The 21,220-nt window shown below is 36.2% G+C and overlaps 1 protein-coding gene across 2 annotated transcripts in view; it reads right to left on the bottom strand.

The window, feature by feature from the left end:
* Positions 1-21,220, bottom strand: part of LOC148284927 (CD151 antigen-like) — a 486,275-nt gene that overhangs the window by 91,239 nt on the left and 373,816 nt on the right. Inside the window, exon 1 of one of the 2 annotated variants that reach the window (XM_088233038.1) lies at positions 12,501-12,656. The exons of the other annotated variant lie outside the window; for it this stretch is intronic. Within the exon in view, the coding sequence (XP_088089164.1) occupies positions 12,501-12,560 (60 nt within the window). The 5' untranslated portion in view covers positions 12,561-12,656. Of the gene's footprint in view, positions 1-12,500; positions 12,657-21,220 lie in introns of those variants that run through there. 2 annotated transcript variants of the gene reach the window in all.

The following is a 21,220-nucleotide window of genomic DNA, read 5'->3' as shown; positions in this document are numbered from 1 at the left end:
CTTCATAGTAAATGTGCCTTTACAAGTGAAAATAATATAAATTCTCACGAAAACTTCAATATCAAAAATAAATAATTAATTTTAGCAAATAAATCAATGCACTATGTTTTCACTCAGAAGTAAACTTGTATTTAACAAAAAACTACTACATCGTATTCGTATATTATATTCTTAATTTAATAAACGTAATCTATTTTAGATTTCTAGATTTTCTGGATTTTCTGATAACAAAAAACTACTACATGGTATTCGTATATTATATTCTCAATTCAATAAACGTAATCTACTCGAAATTTCTAGATTTTCTGGCTACACCTTTAACCATAAAATACATTATTATGAATATTCGACCATTCATAGGTAATTAAAAGTATCAGATATATTTTTGAAGAAATTCTAACAGTATTAAAACAGATTGAATGTAAAAAGAATCAGGTTTCTTTATAAGAAACTTGTAATTCGACTGTAGGCGTAAAATTGATAAGTAGCTTAGAATTAAATATGCCGTATTTTTACACGGAGAATAAAGCCCCGCTTTCTAGTCACAATTCACAATAGGCTTTTACTATGTAGGTATTTACAACTTCGAATGATTACTGTCGTATCTTCCGGGATAATCTGGCCCGAGTCCCGAAATAGTGTGATATATTGGATCCCGTATCGAAGAAGACGAAGTATCGCTCCATATACGACTACAATCACACGAATTATTACGATTGATCCCGTATGGAGTGGGAGGTAGTTGTACGCATACGCTATACTGTACCTTCCCGCGCCCATCCAATACATCTACATAAGTAATGACAAATCAACTAGGTGGTCCAACACTTCGAGTGTTTGTTTTCACACGCGTGTTTTTATGTTACTATTTGTTATGTATTTGTTTAACAACATACACATAACCTTTATCTATGTGGGTAAGATTCATCCAATTGAATTATTTCACCTCTTTAACTTCACAAACATCAACAGATAAAAGAATTAAAGGAATATAATAATACTCCTGTGCTACCTATCCTCGAGATTTATATTTTAAAAATAAGGAAACAGATAATGAATCCGAAATTTGTGATTTGTTCTCAGAATATTGTAACTTTTTTCTGAGTCTGAGTCTGATAAGCCTTCATCCACTCAGCCATCAAATTTTAATCTAGGACCTGAATTTCATAATAATTTATCTACTGTCAGCTTTCCTATAGAAACAATAAAGAAATATATCATTGAATTAGATATTAATCAAAGTGCCGATTTCGATGGGCTCCCAGCTTATTTTCTCGTTAAATGTGCTAGTGTTTTAGCCTATTCCTTGTATATCTTATTTAATTTATCTTTAAAAAACGGCACATTTCCCGAAATCTGGAAAAAGGCATTTATTATCCCCATTCTGAAAAAATGTGATAAGGCCAACGTTGAAAATTATCGCCCTATATCGAAACTGTCGATACTTAGTAAAGTTATGGAGAAGATAATTTATAACGAACTATCTAGCCAGTCTCAAGCATCAAATTAGACCCCACAACACGGTTTTGTTAAAAGACGCACCGTTTAAACGAATTGAGCATGCTTCATGGAAGAGTTAAATGCCTCGATGGACAAACGAATTCAAGTCGATGTATATATACCGACTTTTTGAAAGCATTTGATAAAATCAATCATAAAATACTCTTTCAAAAACTTTGGAGTTATGGCATGAGAAGTGATTTTTTTAGATGGATCACATCATATGTAACGAATAGATCACAAGCGGTCACTATAAAAGGTTTTTAATCTTCTTTTAGACCAACTCCATCGGATATCCAACAAGGTTCCCATCTAGGTCCATTATGTTTTATTTTATATATTGATGACATTATGAAAGAGCTCAAACACTCATCTTTATTACTCTATGCTGATGACGCCAAAATATTTAAACCGATAAAATCACCAAACAATTGTATGTACCTGCAAGAAGATCTGGATCGCCTTTCTCTATATTGTGCTCGTAATAAATCTTACTTAAACATATCCAAATGCTTTTATATCACCTTTACTCGAAATCTTAATATCATCCATCATCAATATAACCTTATTACCAAATCTATTAAGAATGATCAAATAACTAGGGACCTCAGTTCTTTTAAATAGTAAACTCGACTATATCAAACATGTCAGGCATATTACGGGTGATGCATTCAATTTGTTAGGTTTTGTTACTATAGTCACTAAAATGTTAAAATATATAAATACCCTAAATATTTTGTATTACTCATTTGTCAGAAGTCGGCTTGAACAAGTAACTTTAATCTGATCCCCATACTATGAAAATTACAAATATAAAAAGGAAAAGTCCAAAATAAATTAATTAAATGTCTATCATACAGAAATAATTATAATGAAGCGAGAGGACATTTTAAAATAAACTCTTTGGATAATAGACGACATTTTATTTATGGTTTTCAAAATTCTATTCTTGTGTAATATGAATTTATTTATGACGCATTACGTATATTGATAATTATGAGTTTAAAATCATTTTTAGTCTAGTTTTAAGTACCTATTTTACTATAACTTTTTTATTGTATATGACTGTAGATTTTAATAAATAAATAAAAATATATATATATTTAGATATAAAGGTGTTAAAATATGGGCAGAATGGTGAATGTTAAACAGTCTGTAAAGTGGCCACTTAAACCAGCCAATGACAGGTGATAAGCCCTGTAGGTGCCTAGACTTCTATATTACCTTCTCTTAAATGTTTTTCATCTCTGTTGTAATATGTTAATATTAACAGCTCCCCAGGGAGTTGAATCCAGTCCTTGTCTACAAAAATTTGAACAAACTCAAAATGTTATCTACATATTATATGAATAAATTCAGGTCAGAAAGATTTGAGCGAAAACTAAAAGCTTTAATTTAATAATTAAATTATAATAATAGTGGATCATCTTTTCGAGGTTAGAATCAACATGTAAAAAAATAATGAATTCATATTTAATAAATAAGAGCTCTTTATTAATTCTACTATGTTAATATTTTTTATCGTTGTCTCCATTACTGATATTATGTTTCCGTTTAATTATAAGTTATTTAGAAATATTATTTTACTTCGTACATTTTCTGTGCATGAAGTTACTTGCCACCGAATCCTCGAACATAATGCCAGTCTTTAATTTGCCCACGCGCACACGTGGAGATAAGTAAAGGGCGGGAAGTTCCAGTTCCAAGTACAGAATTATGTTATGTACGTTCATGATAAAGCTATGCTTATTGCTCAGCTTCGACTAGACTTGTACGTACACCTCTACCCTGGGCACGAAATGGAGGTGTGAGGTTTCGCTTGTAACTCGACTCCTTAAACAGAGTGGTTGAAATAAAACTACTTTAAAAATACGATTTTAAACAAATTGATATATTTGTATTCAATTTAAAAAAATACATTTTGATTTAAAAATATATCTACATATTCATGGTTTGTGTGATAAAATTTCAAAAAGGGGAATCCTGTAAAAAAAAGTAAATCTTCAGTGACTATCGAACTATGCCAACTTCTTTACCTCCACTTTTCGAGCGAAATGCTATTTGTATATTAGGGATAAAGATAATTCATACGTGTATTATTTAAATTATTTAGATAAATTAAACTTAGGTTTATTTCATTTAATTATTAAATAAATCATTGTAACTGAATTGAATTTAAGTAAAAGTGTAAATATACCATCTAAAAAATAAAATAAACAAACAACGCAATAATTCATTTGTTATTGTAAACATGCGTTCACATGAACTTGTGACCATTCAAAGTAGTTCATTTTTATAATTTTTTTCAAACATTTTCGAGAAATTTCTCCGAACAATTCTGTGGCATTTGGGTAAAGAGATACACGTCCTTAGAGTAATAATGCCCTAAGCTATAAAGGAGACCAAACGTACGAAAACCATTCTATGACTATTGTGTATTAAGTTAGCAATGGTCGAGAATCAGGTCGAGAATTGCTAAATGGATATTAATTTGCATTTGATATATTTTTTAATATGTACCTGTGTATTTATTATTGCAGGGTTATACCAATTTATTTATCTACAATTCACCTATATTTATTTTATAAAACTGAAAATACATGTGTGTGTTTATTTATGCATTTATTTATTCGTTTTATTCACAATGTACTAATGTTATATTTCTTGAGACATAAATCTTGGATCTCCATGGAACCAAAGTCCTGTGTTGAGTTTGTTTGTTTGTTTGTTTGTCCGTTACACCTCCGAAACGGCGTGTCGTAGCGGCTTGAAATTTGGACACGTCATTTTAGATGCGATTTCAAGGTTAACATTGCTATTTTCGAGTAAAATTTGAATCGACCTCTACTCGGTAGAAACTCAAACTTTATATGAATGCCTTGTGCGGCCCCGACATATTGCTCGTAATGAACCGTCATTATCAACAGTAAACATATTTTAATTCACAAATTTATCTCATAAATTGAGAAAAAATAGTATCTGAAGTAAATATGTTGATATAAGGAAAGTTTTTAAGAAACATAATACACGTATCGGGACAATAAATGCCAAAAATCAATGTAAATCATGGGAAAACATACAAAATCAATTATCTGTAAAAATTGACTTCTTTAACACCTTTGACGCTCCTACAGCGGCAACCAAACATACTGCAATTCACCATAGTCGACTTTCATTTATTATAACGAAATTATCCAAATTATTTACAAACGAAGCCCAGCACACCCACAAAAGCATCCGATCGAACCGTTATGTTTATGTTGTCAAGCAAAACAAAATGGCCACCAATTGGTTGCTAACCAACAAACCACCATCGCTTGTGTTCTATGAAACATAGTGATAGGGATTCTCTATAGGTTCACCCATTATTACACTGAGTACATGTCACTATTAGCTAATTGTGCAGGGGATCCATTTAAAGTTTCTTAATGGTATATTACTTGAACATTGAACATACAATTTCGGGTGCTACCTTAGAATAAAATGTGCAAACTTAAAAATATAATACGCGGAGAGGTATAAGTCATATTGTATTTCTTCAAATATTTTATTTATTTATCTTGTTAAATACAATTTTTATACGAGTTACTTATATTTATAATCCTAATATAATATTCAAATTATACAACGTCAACCAGTTTTATTATTGAAATATTGAATTAATAAATTTTTCCTAGTTTTTAAAATGTCACCCAAACTTCCGTACACCTTTAAGAGTAGAACTGCACACTTTACTCATCTTCTCAATATTAGTGACATGTACCTCTTTACCTTAATGCTACAGAATTAAATGTTATATTTTTTACCGCGCGAAAGAAAACATTTTTTGTATCCAATTTCCCGTGCAATGGCATTGAACTTCTTCATTGAAAATGTGTATGCAGCCTCCTATGCAGTTTTTAGTCAGACTACAGTAAATTGCTGGTCGAAATAAGTCTGTTATTAAACCATTTTCGTACCTTTGTTTTAATATTTTGAATTTATCACATTGTGCATATTATGGTTAAAAATATGAATAATTATTATTATATCATTAGCGTTTTGAGGGTACGGCGATGGACCTGGCTTGGACACGTGCTGCGGATGCCTCAGGAGAGCCTTCACCCTAAATGCCTCTTCTTCACACCTGCAAGCTCCCGCCGTCCAAGAAAGCCGTCAATGGCGATCTTTCGGATTTATTTAGCGAAACTAAGAAACGCGAGATTGAAGTGGGAGAAGGCGTGTGTGATGGCTGACAATAGGGTCTCCTGGAAACGTTTGATGATGTCCACATACTCCACTTCGGAGCACGCGTGGAAAAATAAGAAAATGTGTATTTTGTATACATTTTACAACAATATTCGGTGCAACATCGTTTGCTAAGAAAAAAATCATGGATGATTGGCCTTGAGAGGGGAGACTAAACCTACGGAAAAATTGAGTCAATGTTAAAAATCTAAGTTAATCTCTGTTAAGTCTACAAAAACGTCGAAATAACATTGACTCCATATTTATGTTTAGTTTGATGAATGGCCTTATTGATGTACCATCGTTACTGGAACAAGTGGCATTCAATGTTCCAATCCACCGGTTGCGAAATAATAACGTGTTGTTCCTCGATCAACACAGCACAAACTATGGCTTGCATGCACCAATGTCCCGATTGTGTCGTATTCTAAACTCGAGACAAGATGTGAACTTTTTTGGTGTAAGTCTTTATAAATTTAAAAAATCACTAAGATAGACCGGATCTTGTCTTGAGATAGTAAACTTTAATTTTATTTAGTGGTATTTTATTTTATTAGTGCCTGTATTTATTATAAGAAATTGTATTTACCATCGTTAAAATGGACTGCATAAGTCCGTCAAATAAATAAATAAATATAAATACATGGTAAATCGTAATTATGAAAGGTGTTTTTCATCACACTGTAGTTAAAAACACGCAGGTGATTAATGAGTGGGTAATTTTATTTGGAACTGTTGTGACCAGACGAAGTTACAATGGAGGTTATTTTAGATATTTAGCTAGTCAGGATTTTAACTGAATTCTTTGACCAAACTGTCTATACATGAGAATGGTACATAGTTTGATATGTTTAGTACTAAACAACATTGAACATTGTACATCTTGTGTGGTTAATGTACCTTACACAACAGTTTATTTTCATTGCCATGTATTTTAAAAGAATTAAGATAACATTTCCCATTCAAAAAATTTAGAGCACACTTAGAAACGAAAAAGACTAATTTTTTTATTTTGCTTCTCGTTCGAAAAATATTATCAAAAATAAGTTGTTTTAAATATATTAAAACATGGTGATTGTAACACAGTGTAAAGTAACTTGAAGCAGCCAATGATAGGTAATAAGTCATGGAAATGCCAAGTTTTTTTTATATGTTTTTTATTCATTATTCATAATTCTCGCACGAAAAAGTACAGTGCGTTTAAATGTTTAATAACCCAATGTCAATGTGTTAGTGCCTGCTGGTGAACCAAGACAACATATCAACAACACAACGACAACACAACATGGACTATCTCTTCTCTCTAGTAACGAGAGAACCCTTTTAATACCCGTTCATCGCTCTAATTTTCTTGCCTCCTTTTTCACAGAAGTGGCTGCTCGATTGTGGAATAATCTACTCACTAATGTTAGAGATGCCCCTTCTTTTTTTATATTTAAATCAAGATTGAAATGTCACTATCTAAATTACTGAGTTGTTTCTTTCTCCTTATTCTTTCCATCTTATCACCTCTTTTCTCTTCTCTCACAATATAGTGTAATTTTTATTTTTTATTAAGTTAATTTCTGTTTTTGTTTTTTTATAAAATTATAAGTGTAAGTCTTTTTGTTAATTTTTGTTTAAAATTGATAAATAAAATTGTATTCGGTTAAAATATGTCCATGTTCTTCTTGAAAACTGAACGGTTTGGGTAGGAAGGAAGAAATTGCCGTAAGGCAATATGCCCGTCCTTATAAATTGTATTTGTATAAAAAATGTAAAAATTAATAAATAAATAAAATAACTTTCTAATTTCGTCTGTGTTGGTAGGCATAATATATTATTTTATTTGAGAATGTTCTCTCACTAACACATAAACATAAGGTCATTAAACATTCGAATTAACTGTATGTACATTATAATTATTTTGATTAATACACATTTTGATTTGTAATTTATTGTAAAGAAACAAATCTCGGTTAATGTTAATTGGTCTATGTTAATGTTAAATAGTCCACAGATGGCCAGTTGCAACACATAAGTTAAAATCAACATACTACAACAGACATGAAGAACATTTTTCTGAAGGAAATATAGAAGTTTAGGCATCCACAGGGCTTATGACCTGTCATTAGCCAGTTTAAGTGGCCACTTTACACACTGTGTTACATTCACCATTCTGCCTATGTTCAAACATCTATATTCCTTCGACTCTTCCATCTGTTCACGTTTGTAAAGTTAAAGAGCTGAAACCTTTATTATATAAATTCATCTGATTGAATTATTTCACTCACATACTAAGCAGCACCTGAAAATATTTAAGTTAATAATCATATTAAGTTAAAAAATCTTCACAGATAAATGATTGTTGCATTTTTGTCAAAGTACAGAGGTTTAAATCCCACACTACCACAACCCGATTCCCATTTTATTATAGTTAGTTATTTATAACTCGTTGAAAATGTCCCCAAAAATAGAAATATTTATGTAAATTATAAAATCGCAAATATTCCTTTAAAAAAATAGTCAAAACGAGTGGTTTTATTTTTTTGATGTTACCCATTTTGAAGAAAACGCAACAATTAATTCAATAAATTATTTCACATTTTTTCTGGTGCAACTGACTTTTAACTGTTGATTTATAAATATTTAATAAATACAATAAAATAAATATTTATAAAAAACAAGATGTTAAACTAAATGCGAGAATTCGGTTCAATTGTGTTTGACGAATTACCAAAATTATATTCGAAATTTAGGACGAACGACTTGAGAATTGGGACTCAATTGTCCAACCAAATACATATAACCACTTCATGAATAATTTATATTGCTTAAATCCAAATTTCTTCATGTACACTCAATATTTACTTTGATGTGGTTTAGTAAAAAACTTTACCTACATCAAAAAATAATTTTAATGGGTCATTTAACATTTTTAGCTTGGGGGATGAAATTGAAAAAGCATAAAATTTCTGAGTATAGAAAAACTTAGCTTAAATATTCGCAGACATATTTTGAACAACATTTTTACTAATTCGGTAAGCATGTTTACTTATTGTGCCTAAAAGGTTTATTAAAAATCATTTTTTGCCAAACACAAGAGCCAGACTATTTTTTGGTAAGTTCAACCTGAAGTTTTATATTTTTTATTTTATGTATAGTTTTCATGCTAACAAAGGTTTACTCTCCGTAGTGTAGTGGTCAAGACGCTTGACTCACGCACGGAAGGTTCCGGGTTCGATTCCCGGTGAGAACACAAAAATTTAAATGTGATTTTTCTCAAGCCTGGGTGCTCTGTGATGTAATTTACCACCGTAATTAGGCCTCCTGGACTGTTGTGGTGCAAAAAAAAATTGAAAATATGTAAAAATAAAAAAAATGTACTTAAAAAATACTAAAAAAATATTTTGTTATTGCATTAAATGAAAACCTGTTAATGTAGGTTACAGTATGTAAAGCGATCACCCAAACGAGCCAATGACAAGTGACAAGCCCTTGAAATTCCAAGATATCTCAATTTGCTTTGCAAAATGATTTTCCATCTCTATTAATGATATTAGTCGATTTATTTTGAAAAAGTTATTTTCCTGAAACGTATCGCAACAGAGAGGAAAAGTATTTCTAAAAGAGAATTCGGAAGTCGAGGAATTTACAGAGCTAATGACCTATTATTCACATGTATCAAAATTGAAGAGTGTTTTCAGACTTTACAAATAAGGTGAAATAATTCATCCAGATAAATCTCATTCATATCAATAAAATTTTATGCTTTTACTTCACAAAAATCAGCAGATGGAAAAGTGAAGGAATCTGAGTGTTCGAACATAGATAGCATGGTGACTGTTTTACAGTGTGTACGTTGGTCACTGAGACCAAGCAATGACAAGTCATAAGCCAAAACAGAGAGGAAAAGCATTTCTGACGTTTCAGCTACCATTGCAGGAGCCATCTTCAGTTTACCCTGAAGTTCCTGCAATGGTAGCCGAAACGTCGTAAAAAATCCAACACACACGGTATCACCCAGAAAAGAAACATATTTATACCTAAATATTCGAAAACTTGTAATATGTTTTTTTTTTTAAATTTGGAAATAAAACAGCGTACACGATCGTGAAGCAATATTTTGTATTAAAACCTATCCTAATTGTGTATATTACTCGTATGATTCCGCTATTGAAAATCTTCTTCTTCTTGTTTTACATCCGCTCCTAAGTAAAACATATGGACATCACCAGACGCCTCCAGGAGACCCTATCGCCAGCCAGTTCTCCATCCGGAAAGATCGTCTTTCAGAACGGGGGAAGCCAGAAGGTGTGAAGAACAGGCAACTTGGGCTAAGGATCTTCTGAGGCATCTATAGCACGTGTCCAAGCCAGGTCCACCGCCGCACCCTTAAAAAGCTCTTTTAAACCTTTCCGAAACTTTTAGATGTTGGTATGAGGAAACATCTATACAATGTGAATGTGATGTAAAGACATTAAAAGAAGCCTCATCCTTGGGATCATCCCGAGGATGTTAAAGAGCTCACCCCCTATCTAATAGCCTGATGCTTTGCGGATCTGGGCTTGGAAGAGGAGATTTGGCAAAATAAGAGCTTTTGCCTTACGCACAGTAGCCAGGCTCATTAAAGACCTGGGCCCCAGGCCGAGAACTATTTACGGGAACCCGTCACAATAGATCTTCATAAGTCGCAGTGAGTCAGGAGCTTGTGTATAGCACTGACCCCCACCTTTGAGAATATGAATAATACAACTCGATCCGAACGGGGGATCAAACGACCCTGGCGCCCGCTTGTATATATTCGTGATAGAGTAAAAATTTGGTTGTGTTTATGATTGTGCTGTAATCAATTCATTTTATTGCATAAACATTTTTTACTCATTAGCGTATTTTATTAATTTTTGTTAGCTCTCCGAATACTAATGTACCAGGCAGGTTCAGAAAGTAAGTGTACTAGATTTTTATTTATAAAAATAAAAATCAGGGTATTGTTTGTATACATGTTGACTATTTTTTCACATAATCGTCATTCCGTTCAATGCATGTGATGAGCCGTGGCACAAGATTCTTTATAGCTTCCTTGAAGAAATTATTTTCAAAAGACTTTATGAGGGCGGACGTTGTCGTGCAACAAGCACACTCCTCTCGTCAACACTCCCCTCGTTTGATTTTGAGTGCTCCCTTTGAAATTTTTTTAGGGTCTCACAATATATTTGTGCGTTGATGGCCTCTCCTCGCGCCAGAAATTCCATTAAAATGATGCTTTTTCTGTCTTAAAACATTGAAGCCATGATTTTTTTTGCCGTCGTTCTCCCCTCCTCCCTACACCACATAAACACACTCGTTTTGTTCATAACACCTTCGCCATAAACCGTTTTGATTCGCGAGAAAAATCTGTAGGTGTTATTTATTCCGCGAGTAGGAAGCGGATCAGAGCACGTGGCTCACATTTGGCGGGATTTCTTACTGACATCTTTCAGGCAACTAGACATTACAATGTGAGTTTACGTACTACCGTGTTCCTGTACTGTCAGGAGATCCCCCTCTACCACTCAGTTTTGTCAGCCTTCAAAAAACAAAAAACCGCACCCCGTTATGGTCACAGTACATCTACTTTCTGAACATGCCTCGTATATAGCGTGAAATCGACCGTTATATTATATTTGTGTTTTTTAAAAATATTAAACGATTTTTTAATTTGAAAACAATAAAAGGAAAATGTTTCTTTCTGTTATTTTTAAGATATGATATATAAAAAGATACACAAAAATATGTAGTATGTAGTTTTAATTAACGGTGGGAATAATTTAATAAAAATAATCGAAATATTCGATTATTAAAAAGATTGAAACATTTCGAAATGCTTACAATTAATCGAGTTCACTCGGACTTGACAAAAAATAATCGAGATATCTCGAGTGAATTCATTCGGAATGGTTTCTCGAGAGATTCATACGAAGAGTTTACTTGGACCGAGTTAATATTTTGGCATGGAATAATTCGAAGGCGCTTTTTAGGAAATGCATTTGACGAGTTCTGTCTGACATAACATTCGGAAGTATAAAGTATCGTTGGTGTTCCATAAAATTCAAGTATGTTATATTAAAACATTGTTGCTAAGGGTTCATATTTACGCTATGATTTTATTATATCATTGGTTGATTTCAGTGACCTAGTGATGTCATCCAAATTAGTTCATTTTAATTTTGAATTTTTTTTTCATCCATTTACATGTAATTTAAATGTACGATTTATTGCTCTAATTTTTACCGTGCTTAATAAAACATGCTTATATTTAACTTCCCGTACGGCTTAACTTCCTCATTATTATTTCGAATTACTTTGTTATTACACATGTATATGTTTACTTCCCCCCCCCCAATGCCTAAAATAAATGTCCGCAATATTTTTGTTTATTTTTGGCCGTTTTCTGACATTTCCGGTTTAAAAAGATCGATCAATTCGATTTTTGCGTTAGTTTATTTGCATGTCTCGAATGCTTGTATTTCGATTATTCCCATCATTGGTTCTAATAATATTCGAGTTATCGAATTAAAATTGATGTATGAGGTATTCGGTTCTCCCTTTTCGATCCAGCTGGTGAAAGTAAATTGCATGATATTTTTCGTATATTGAACCCTGAGATAAAAAATTTGAAAATATAAGCACTGTACATAAAAATATAAGTATTAATAAATGTTATTACTTAAAACTGTGGAAAAACGGGATACGTTGTACGTATAATGAAATGATGTTAGAAATAATAATAAATAAATACGTTTATGGAATACCTTGGGTGGAAGCGTTAAGGCAGGGCTGGATAAGGAAGTTAACGTTACACGCTTGCCCATATAAGTTTTATCGATAAACAAGCACGGAAGCGGAAAATTTCAATTTACTTTAACATCTTATTGAATTCGAATAAACCGACAAATGTCAACATGTTTGTATTACATACTACGACACACATACTAGTAGGTACCTTAATAGATACTAGATACATGATTAAATTCAACATTAAAGATATAAAAAAAATATTTTCACTTATTATTTTTTTTGTTATTTTTAATTATTAAAATTTCTATTTTACGCCAATGAATGTTTTTTTTTCACCACAACTGATTTGTATTATAATAATTAAAAAACGTAAACGTAGTTTCATTCCACTTTGGTTTATAATTTTTACCAAAAACCGGGTCTCTTCGTGATCGACATTGTCAGACTGGTGGGAGACTAAATAAATTTCTATGTCATATGTAAGTGCAAGCAGGGGTTGTCAATCATACTTTTCAAATATGATTATGGGAATAAATTAGTGTAAATTTATTCATATAAAGATATATATTACAAAAAATAATAATTACGTATCCTAACTCTATGAGGCCAAGAGCCCTGTGTTGAGTTGGAATACAACATAATGGAAAGTGAAAGCATGCATTTTATTTATTTCTACGGCTTACGCCTTCGCCAAACTATAAAATAATATTGAAAAACAATTAAAATGAACAAAACACCTGTACACAAGTATGAAAAATATTAATACATAAAATAAAAAAAATCCAGCCGAAAATAAAATAAATAAATTGTTCGGGTTTTTAAGAGAATATGTTTCTACTGCGCCCGATTCCACCTATGCATTTGAGATAGACCAATGAGGAACTCTAGTTCTACAGGAAATTGAATACAAAAAAGATTTCCTACGCGCGGTAAAAATTATAAAAAATATTTCAATAAAAACAAAAAACTTTGAAAGACGTTACTAGTTTTTCCAGATCAACCAATGATAAGAGAGCTGTGAAAGATTTCCGGTTTACTTACCGCCAACGGACTAATCGGCAGAACTAACTGAGAAGCGGGAGAGAACTTGAAACGTCACACGCTGATTAATTTACGAAACACAAAACATTAAATAATCAAAGCGCTAAAATACGATACACAAATATTTTTAAAATTATTTTTTGGCTTAGTTTAATAGTCTTTTAACAAATAAAAAAATACACTAAACTTTCTCATAACGCAGCGAATGACAGTCGCTTTCTAGTATTCGGATAGACCACACTGCATTTTTCCATTCTTTTCCACCTATTTCAACAGTATATTGCCAATGATTATGATAAAATTATAAATAAATTTATCAATGAAACTTCTTGGTTCAGTTTTACTTTTTATTATTTTGACCACTTTACTAAACCAAAAAATTTCTTTAGTAAGTTTATTTATAATTTTATCATAATCATTAACTATGGAGTTTTATCGAGAAATATCTACAAAAAACATCAGTATATTGCAAAAAAATACCTATTCATTATAGAGGGGGGTGCTAACCTACGCGGCCCATAGTACATTCTTAGGACAATTAATTAGAGTATACACAAATTGCAGTGACGTCATGAGTTTGTTTAGCACTGACCCCCCATCTACGTACAAGAATAGGATAGAACGTTGACTGGCAGCAACAATATATATCTACAGTATATACGTACCCACACATCCAGGGGTGATATTCCAAACGCTCTTGCGGCCGCGGAAAAAACTTTTATCTCGCGTATTTTGTATGTAAATACGCGAGATAAAAGTGTTCTCTACGGTCGCGAGAGCGGTTCAGAATAGCACCATTCTACGATAGTCCCTTAAACAGTCTAACAGCTCGATTAACAGTCCTTCTTATAAATAAACGAAATTTGGTTATCTATAAATACTGGAATTAAAACGTATTTAAAATATAATTATTGTAAACCCATAAAGTAGATACTAACCTTTTCAATAAAATACAAATAAATGCGGGATCAAGAACACTCAGAAATCGGGACATATTTAAATTGCTTTTCTTTTCAAGTAACGCTACGTACTATACACCAATGGCCCGCATGTGTCGGGAATAAAAATAAATATTCTACCAAAATAACAAAATTGTCATTTTCATATTCTTCTCGATCTATTCCATACTCTCCCAACTTTTGTGAACAATCTCTAAGGAATACAACATACAATAAACAAACAAACCATCACGCCGTTTCCCCGTAGGCGTAGGCAGAGAGGATAGAACGCCATATTACTCTATTTTTGGATACAAACCTCGCTTCCTCTACATTCATACATCTTCTCATGCACGCACGCCGATTATTCCTACTTTTTACATGTCCATCTTCAAGTATTTGATGGACTTGATCGTGCCATGTCTTTCTCGGTCTTCCTCGTTTTCTGCACCCATCAACATTCGCATCGTAGACCCTTTTAGCCGTTCTTTCGTTGTCTATTCGATTTACATGTCCAAACCAACACAGCATCCCTTTCTTGAAATTGTATCGATGAATTACTTTAAATTATATGTTTTCTAGTATGTACCTTTGTTAAATTACCTTATAAAAAAATATTTAAAAAACAAATCATTGCAATGCTGGTAGCACAAGTTAACATGAAGGTAAGATGATCAGTCTTTAACTTGGTGTCGGTCCAGGAACAATTGAAAATTACAGTTTAAAAGTTCTTTAAATAAATATTTCACGTCCACCCTGCCGTGAATCGAACCCGGGACCTCAAGCAAGGTTGGCAAACGCACAAACCACTGCACAGCGAGGCGGACTTATTTCCACTCGATTTCCTCATCTAGGAATCTAATATTATTTCGACTCGAGAGCCGCCATCGAGTCGAAATAATAAAAGTTATCTTTATTATTGTAGCGTGAGTTGAAGTACTCTCTTATGGTGGAGAGGGTTCAGAAGAAATTTCTTCGGTTTCTCTGCATGAGGGAGTGCGTATATTATTCCATGGCTTTATCCCACTGAGTTCCTCCAGGGTATGCTCGGTTACAGCAGTTTGAAGACCAGAAGGAAGATGTATGTAACTACGCCCTTCTTTCGATTGTTGCGCGGTATTATTGACAACCCTGAAATTATGCGGAGCATTAGCTTTTATGTTCCGGATAATTACCGTAGACAGCGTCGGCATAGACTGTTACACATTCCAATATACAGGACCAACTTGCCAACAGTTATGCCTGTTGGAAGGGCTATCTCTATGGAGTTTTTTGTTACAAGATTCTCTTACTTTTTTAACATATTATTCTTTGGATATAAACAAACAAACCATCACGCCGTTTCCCCGTAAGGGTAGGCAGAGAGGATAGAACGCCACAACACTCTATCTTTGCATACAGATCTCGCTTCCTCTACATTCATACATCTTCTCATGCACACGCGCCGATTATTCCGACTTTTGACATGTCCATCTTTAAGTATTTGTTGGATTTGGTCATGCCATGTCTTTCTCGGTCTTCCTCTAAATCTGCATCCATCAACATTCGCATTGTAAATATTCTTAGCCGTTCTCTCGCTGTCCATTCGTTCTACATGTCCAAACCAGCGCAGAGCTCCTTTCTTGATTTTGTCGATAATGCTTGTCTCAGCCTTACATAATATCAGAGAGTTGCACCGTAATCTTTGCCAAGGGAGGTCACGTTCCGTGAGCTCCGTTAGTGAAAAATTTACAAACAGCGATATTAGTGGTTTTTTCTGCGTTTTTTTATATGTGTTATACATCGTTCGACTCGTGTTTTTTATGCGCGTCTAACAGTGTTTTTAGTTTTTATGTACGTGTTTTGTTTTGTTAAAAAATAGTAAAAAAGTGTTTTTTCGCGTTAAAAAGTGCCGTTTTTTAGAACGCTGCCCTTATGGTAGCGTTTTTCATAAATATTTTTTGCTCATTTTGTGCACCGTCAAAAGACCTTTAAAAAAGTCCGCGGTAGATATATACTACCACCTACCGTTTTCGAGACAGACTGTTTTTTCACTTTGCCACGTGGTTGTGAAAAAATCCGTTTGTCACGCAACATAGTGTTGTGATATATAAATCTGCGCGGATTAGTAAGACGAACTCAAAACTAGTTAAAAAAAGTGAAATTTAGTGACAATACTGTGTAAATAACTAAAAATTGACCTTTTTTGCTGAACGCTCTTTTTGTGGTGAAAGATAAAATTGTGCAATAAACACTATTAGACGCGGCTCGACCAGAGGAACATTTAAGTCCGCGACAGCACATTTTTATCTTTTATGGTTGGGAAGTTATTGCGTATTTTCGGTTTTATACCTACGTTGGTTGAGTGAGAAACCACCTGTGGGGTCCCACAGGGTAGGAGGTTTGGGTGCGTTGTTTCCTGGGGCGTTCTCTCGACTGTGCAGTCGATTCTTCGTGTGCTTGAGGAGCGTCCTTCACTTTTGTGCCCTTCCCTTCCCCTTACCCACGGCTTTCGAGCACTCTTCCGTCACGTAGGTGGCACTCCGCGAACCTGAGGACCAGCTAGCTTTTTCCGGCTGTGCATCGACGCCAACTAGAGGACTCACCCCCTCTTAGTGGGTGTTCGGTGTATCAGTTGCGGGCGGAGGGTACGTGAGCGAGGGAGTTACCCCCCAACCTCTCAAACCACTTCGCTCCCGGGGTAGTGTCAGGTTTGTCCGGCTGCGGGCGGGGTTGCCGGGGACAGGTCGTCGGACCAGAACCGGTTATATTTCGTTCGCGGTTGTGAGGCTATATCCTCCTCGGGCTAGGGTTTAGTTTTTGCGGCTGCCCTCGGTTGGCGGGAAGGAATTTATTTTTCTTTTGGCCATTCTCGAGGTTTGGTAACGGGTTGGCGCGCAGGTGTCGAGTACCCACTCTAGTCCTGCAGTGACCAGCTTTCGCTTAGATTAGATTCACCGGTCCTCGTTAAGGTCGCATTCCTGGTCGACCACCTCAGCTGCTTGACCTGTTTTTACTAACAGGATCAAATCAGCGCAGGTGATTGGACGGTTTCCGTCGAGCGTTGTTTTACCTCACCCGGAATCTCCGAGTGAGGGTGTAGACACTCCGTCTCCAGCTTCCAGCTGAAGAGGGACGCCGACGTCCTTCCAGGTCCAATCCCGACCGCAAATCAGCAGCTGGGAATGTCGACGCCGGAGAGAAAGGCCACGGCGACGCCTTCGCCTGCAAAGAACCCCTTCGAGACGTCAATTTTGACGCCTCGTTCTCCCCCTGTCATTATTAGATCAAAAAGCAGCCCGGAACTGAAGATCAAGAAGGATCAGCCGAAGAAAGGAAATCCCGTCATGGAAAAAAAGCCCGAGCAACCCAAGAAGCTGCAGCAACTGAAGAAATCGACTCGCCAGACCCAAGCCAAGGCAAAAGAGGCAATCCCGAAGACAGCCGATACAAAGGAGCCGACTCCCTCTTGTTCTGGGACAACGTCCCAAACAGCACCAAGGTCAAAGGTACCAACCCCTTCGACTTCGCTAATCGCTTCCCAGAGGACCCCCCCGCCCACTTCGAGCCAGAAAATAAGCCAAGAAAGTAAGTCAGAAGACATGCCTCTCGACGCCATGTCTTTGAACATGATAACCCTTTCGACCAAAGGCTTGCGCATGGTGGACCCTTTGAAAGGGAATATTACAAAAGAGACCCGCGAAGGCCTGATGAATCTGTTTACAGACATCATCGATTTGGCCTCCGCGATGTCCAGAAAATCCCAGCAGCAAGAGACGACTTATTTGAAAGAAAAAATCGCTCTGATGCAGAGAAGTGTCTTCGCCAATGCTCCATCTTCAGCCAGTCCGAAAAGCTATGCTTCCATGGCAGCATCAGGATCCTCCCATGCTGTCATCATCAGTTCTTCGGACAAATCCAAGACGAGCTCTGACATCATGGCTTCATTGAGACAGGATGTCAGACCATCCGTCTTGAAGGTCGGAGTAAGTGCCATGATTCCAGCTAAGGATAACAAGGTTATCATTAAGCTCCCAACGTCCAATGATGCCGAAACTATAAGGGCTGCTCTCCCAAGGTTGACCAAGGGAAACCTGGTCGCCAAGGAGGGCAAAAGGTTAATGCCGACAGTCCTGCTGAAAGGCATTGAAAAAGAAACCCACGATGAAGACCTGATCGAATACATTCTCCAGCAGAATGACTCGATCTTCGAGGCCGCGGGGGAAAACAAAGACGCTTTAAAGTTGCAAAGGTCATTCCGCAACAAGAACAGTGAGCGTTTGAGAAATGCCGTCCTACTTGTGAGCAAGGAGGTGAGAGAAGCCATGATCAGCCAAGGCCGAATCAGCATCGGTTATCAGAGGGTGCAGGTCGAAGACAGCTGCCCCTTAATGCAATGCTACAAATGCATGGGCTTTGGTCATTCTGTGGCAAGATGCCTGGAAAATAAAGACCGTTGCTTGCATTGTGCAGGAGACCACAAATCTATAACCTGCACCAAGAAGGACAAAGAAACCGATTATCGATGCTGGAACTGCATCAAGATGGCTAAGGGTAAAACCGAGGCATCTAAGCACAGGGCCAACGATAGGGAATGTCCCTATCGAATCAAAATGATGATGAGAACTATGGAGAGAGTCAATTATGGCTAGCTCCATTCTGACAACCACAACCGGGATCCATTCACACATCGCCGGCGCGACTAAAGTTATACAATGGAACCTGGGCCGCTGCAAAGCGGCACAAGAAGAAGCACTGGCCAACAGACGGGGGGCGGATATACTGCTGCTTCAGGAGCCTTACACGGGCAACACAGGCAAAATTAATGCATCGGGAATTACCGTCTATCAATCGGTAACATCATCGCAGCATGTCTGTAAAGCAGCGGTTATAATCTGCAAACCCAATTTAAATGGAATTCTGTTGAGTAAATACAGTGACTCTAATACAACGCTGGTTCAAATAACAACTGACGCCGGACCCATGGTAATCGGATCCATGTACGTGGAACCAACCTCGGATGTTGCTCCCGCACTAGACAAACTCAGGCTCCTGGGAGATGTTCCCATTCTCATAGGAGGTGATCTTAACGCCAAAAATGTGTGGTGGGGAAGCGCAAGAACGGACCGAAAGGGCGAAAAAGTTGCAGATTTCTTGTCTGAACTTAATTTGCACACCTTGAATGAAGGTAATCGGCCCACTTTCGAGGCCTTTCGCGGTCACCTCCACCTCAAGAGCGTTATTGACATAACATTCTGCTCTTCAAGTCTGATAGACACCGTCGACAGATGGAGAGTGGAGTCTAACAATAACCATCTTAGTGATCACAATCCTATATACTTCGAAATTTCAGCCAGAATATGGAACCCTACGGAAACCAAAACGGCCATTTATAACAACAAAAAGGCCAACTGGGAGAAATTTTCGAAAGAAGTTCGACGTAAATTAAAGGAACGTAAAATATCACAGATTTCTTTCTCCGAAGTAAGTAACTCGCTGGATTTGGAGAAGAAAATCATTTTGTTGATGGAAATTTTAGACGAATCGTGCAAAGCAAGTATACCAATCAGGAAACCCTTCAAAAGGCAACCCTGTCCTTGGTGGAACACTGAGCTCGATAAACTAAAGAAAGTTGCTAGGAAATGCAGGCACAGGCTTCAGAACTCAAGTTCTCTCCGTAGAGAGACTAAGACACTTCCTGAGTACCTCGAGGCTAAACAAGCCTACAAAATCGCCATTGAAAAAGCAAAAACGGAATCCTGGAAGAATTACTGCGGCTCTCAAAACAGAGAAACCGCCTGGTCTGCAATTCACAGAGTGCTGGTCAACCGGAAAAAGACTACTCCATTAGCGACGCTTAAGGATGGCAGCGAATACTTGGCTTCGGCTGAGGAAAGCGCTAGACGTCTATTGGAGAGGTTCTTTCCGGACGACAATACACAACAAGAGACTAGTGAGCAAATCGACATCAGGCGGATAGCAGAAATCATACCTTATACAGAAAGCGACCCGATATTTACGGCAGAGGAGATTGAGGATATAATATCAAATATTAATCCAGAAAAGGCGCCCGGTGAAGACCATTTCACCGCGGACATCTGCCTTCACTTCTTCAATGTGAACAGGTCTCTGGTACTGGGTATGTATAATGCATGTCTCAGAGTGAGCCACTTTCCATCTCAATGGAAAATAGCGAAGGTCATTGTCATACCCAAACCGGGAAAGGATGACCTTCAAGACATCAAGTCCTACAGACCGATCGGACTTATCTCGGTATTTGGCAAAGTACTAGAAAAGCTGATGATCAATCGGATCAACTGGCATTTTCATCGCAAAGGTAAGTTGAGTCAGAAACAATACGGATTTACACCCCAGAAATCAACAGAAGACGCTCTTAACGCATCAGTTAAGGTAATCAGGACTGCACTGCATGACAAGAAAATGATCATAGCGATCTCGCTCGACATAAGAGGAGCCTTTGATAACGCTTGGTGGCCATTTTTAATGTGCCAACTGAGCAATAAGAAGTGCCCTCGAAACTTGTTCATGTTGGTGAAGAGCTATCATCAACAAAGGAAAGTTGTATTGTCACACTTCGATGCCACTCTCGAAAAGGTAACGACCAAAGGATGCGTTCAGGGATCCTCCTGTGGACCGAGCTTCTGGAATTACATCTTAGATGATGTACTCCAGAAAGACTTGGGTGCGGGAGTCGAACTGAAGGCATTTGCGGACGACCTTCTCTTGACAGCCGTGGCAGACAATACAACAGAACT

The sequence above is a fragment of the Micrasema longulum genome, unplaced genomic scaffold (genome assembly GCF_059751315.1).
Source record: "Micrasema longulum isolate JH-2025_06_02 unplaced genomic scaffold, ASM5975131v1 h1tg000076l, whole genome shotgun sequence".
Classification (NCBI taxonomy): Eukaryota; Metazoa; Arthropoda; class Insecta; order Trichoptera; family Brachycentridae; genus Micrasema; species Micrasema longulum.
The sequence above is the reverse complement of the archived record's forward strand: the minus strand, read 5'-3'. Positions and strand labels throughout refer to the sequence as shown.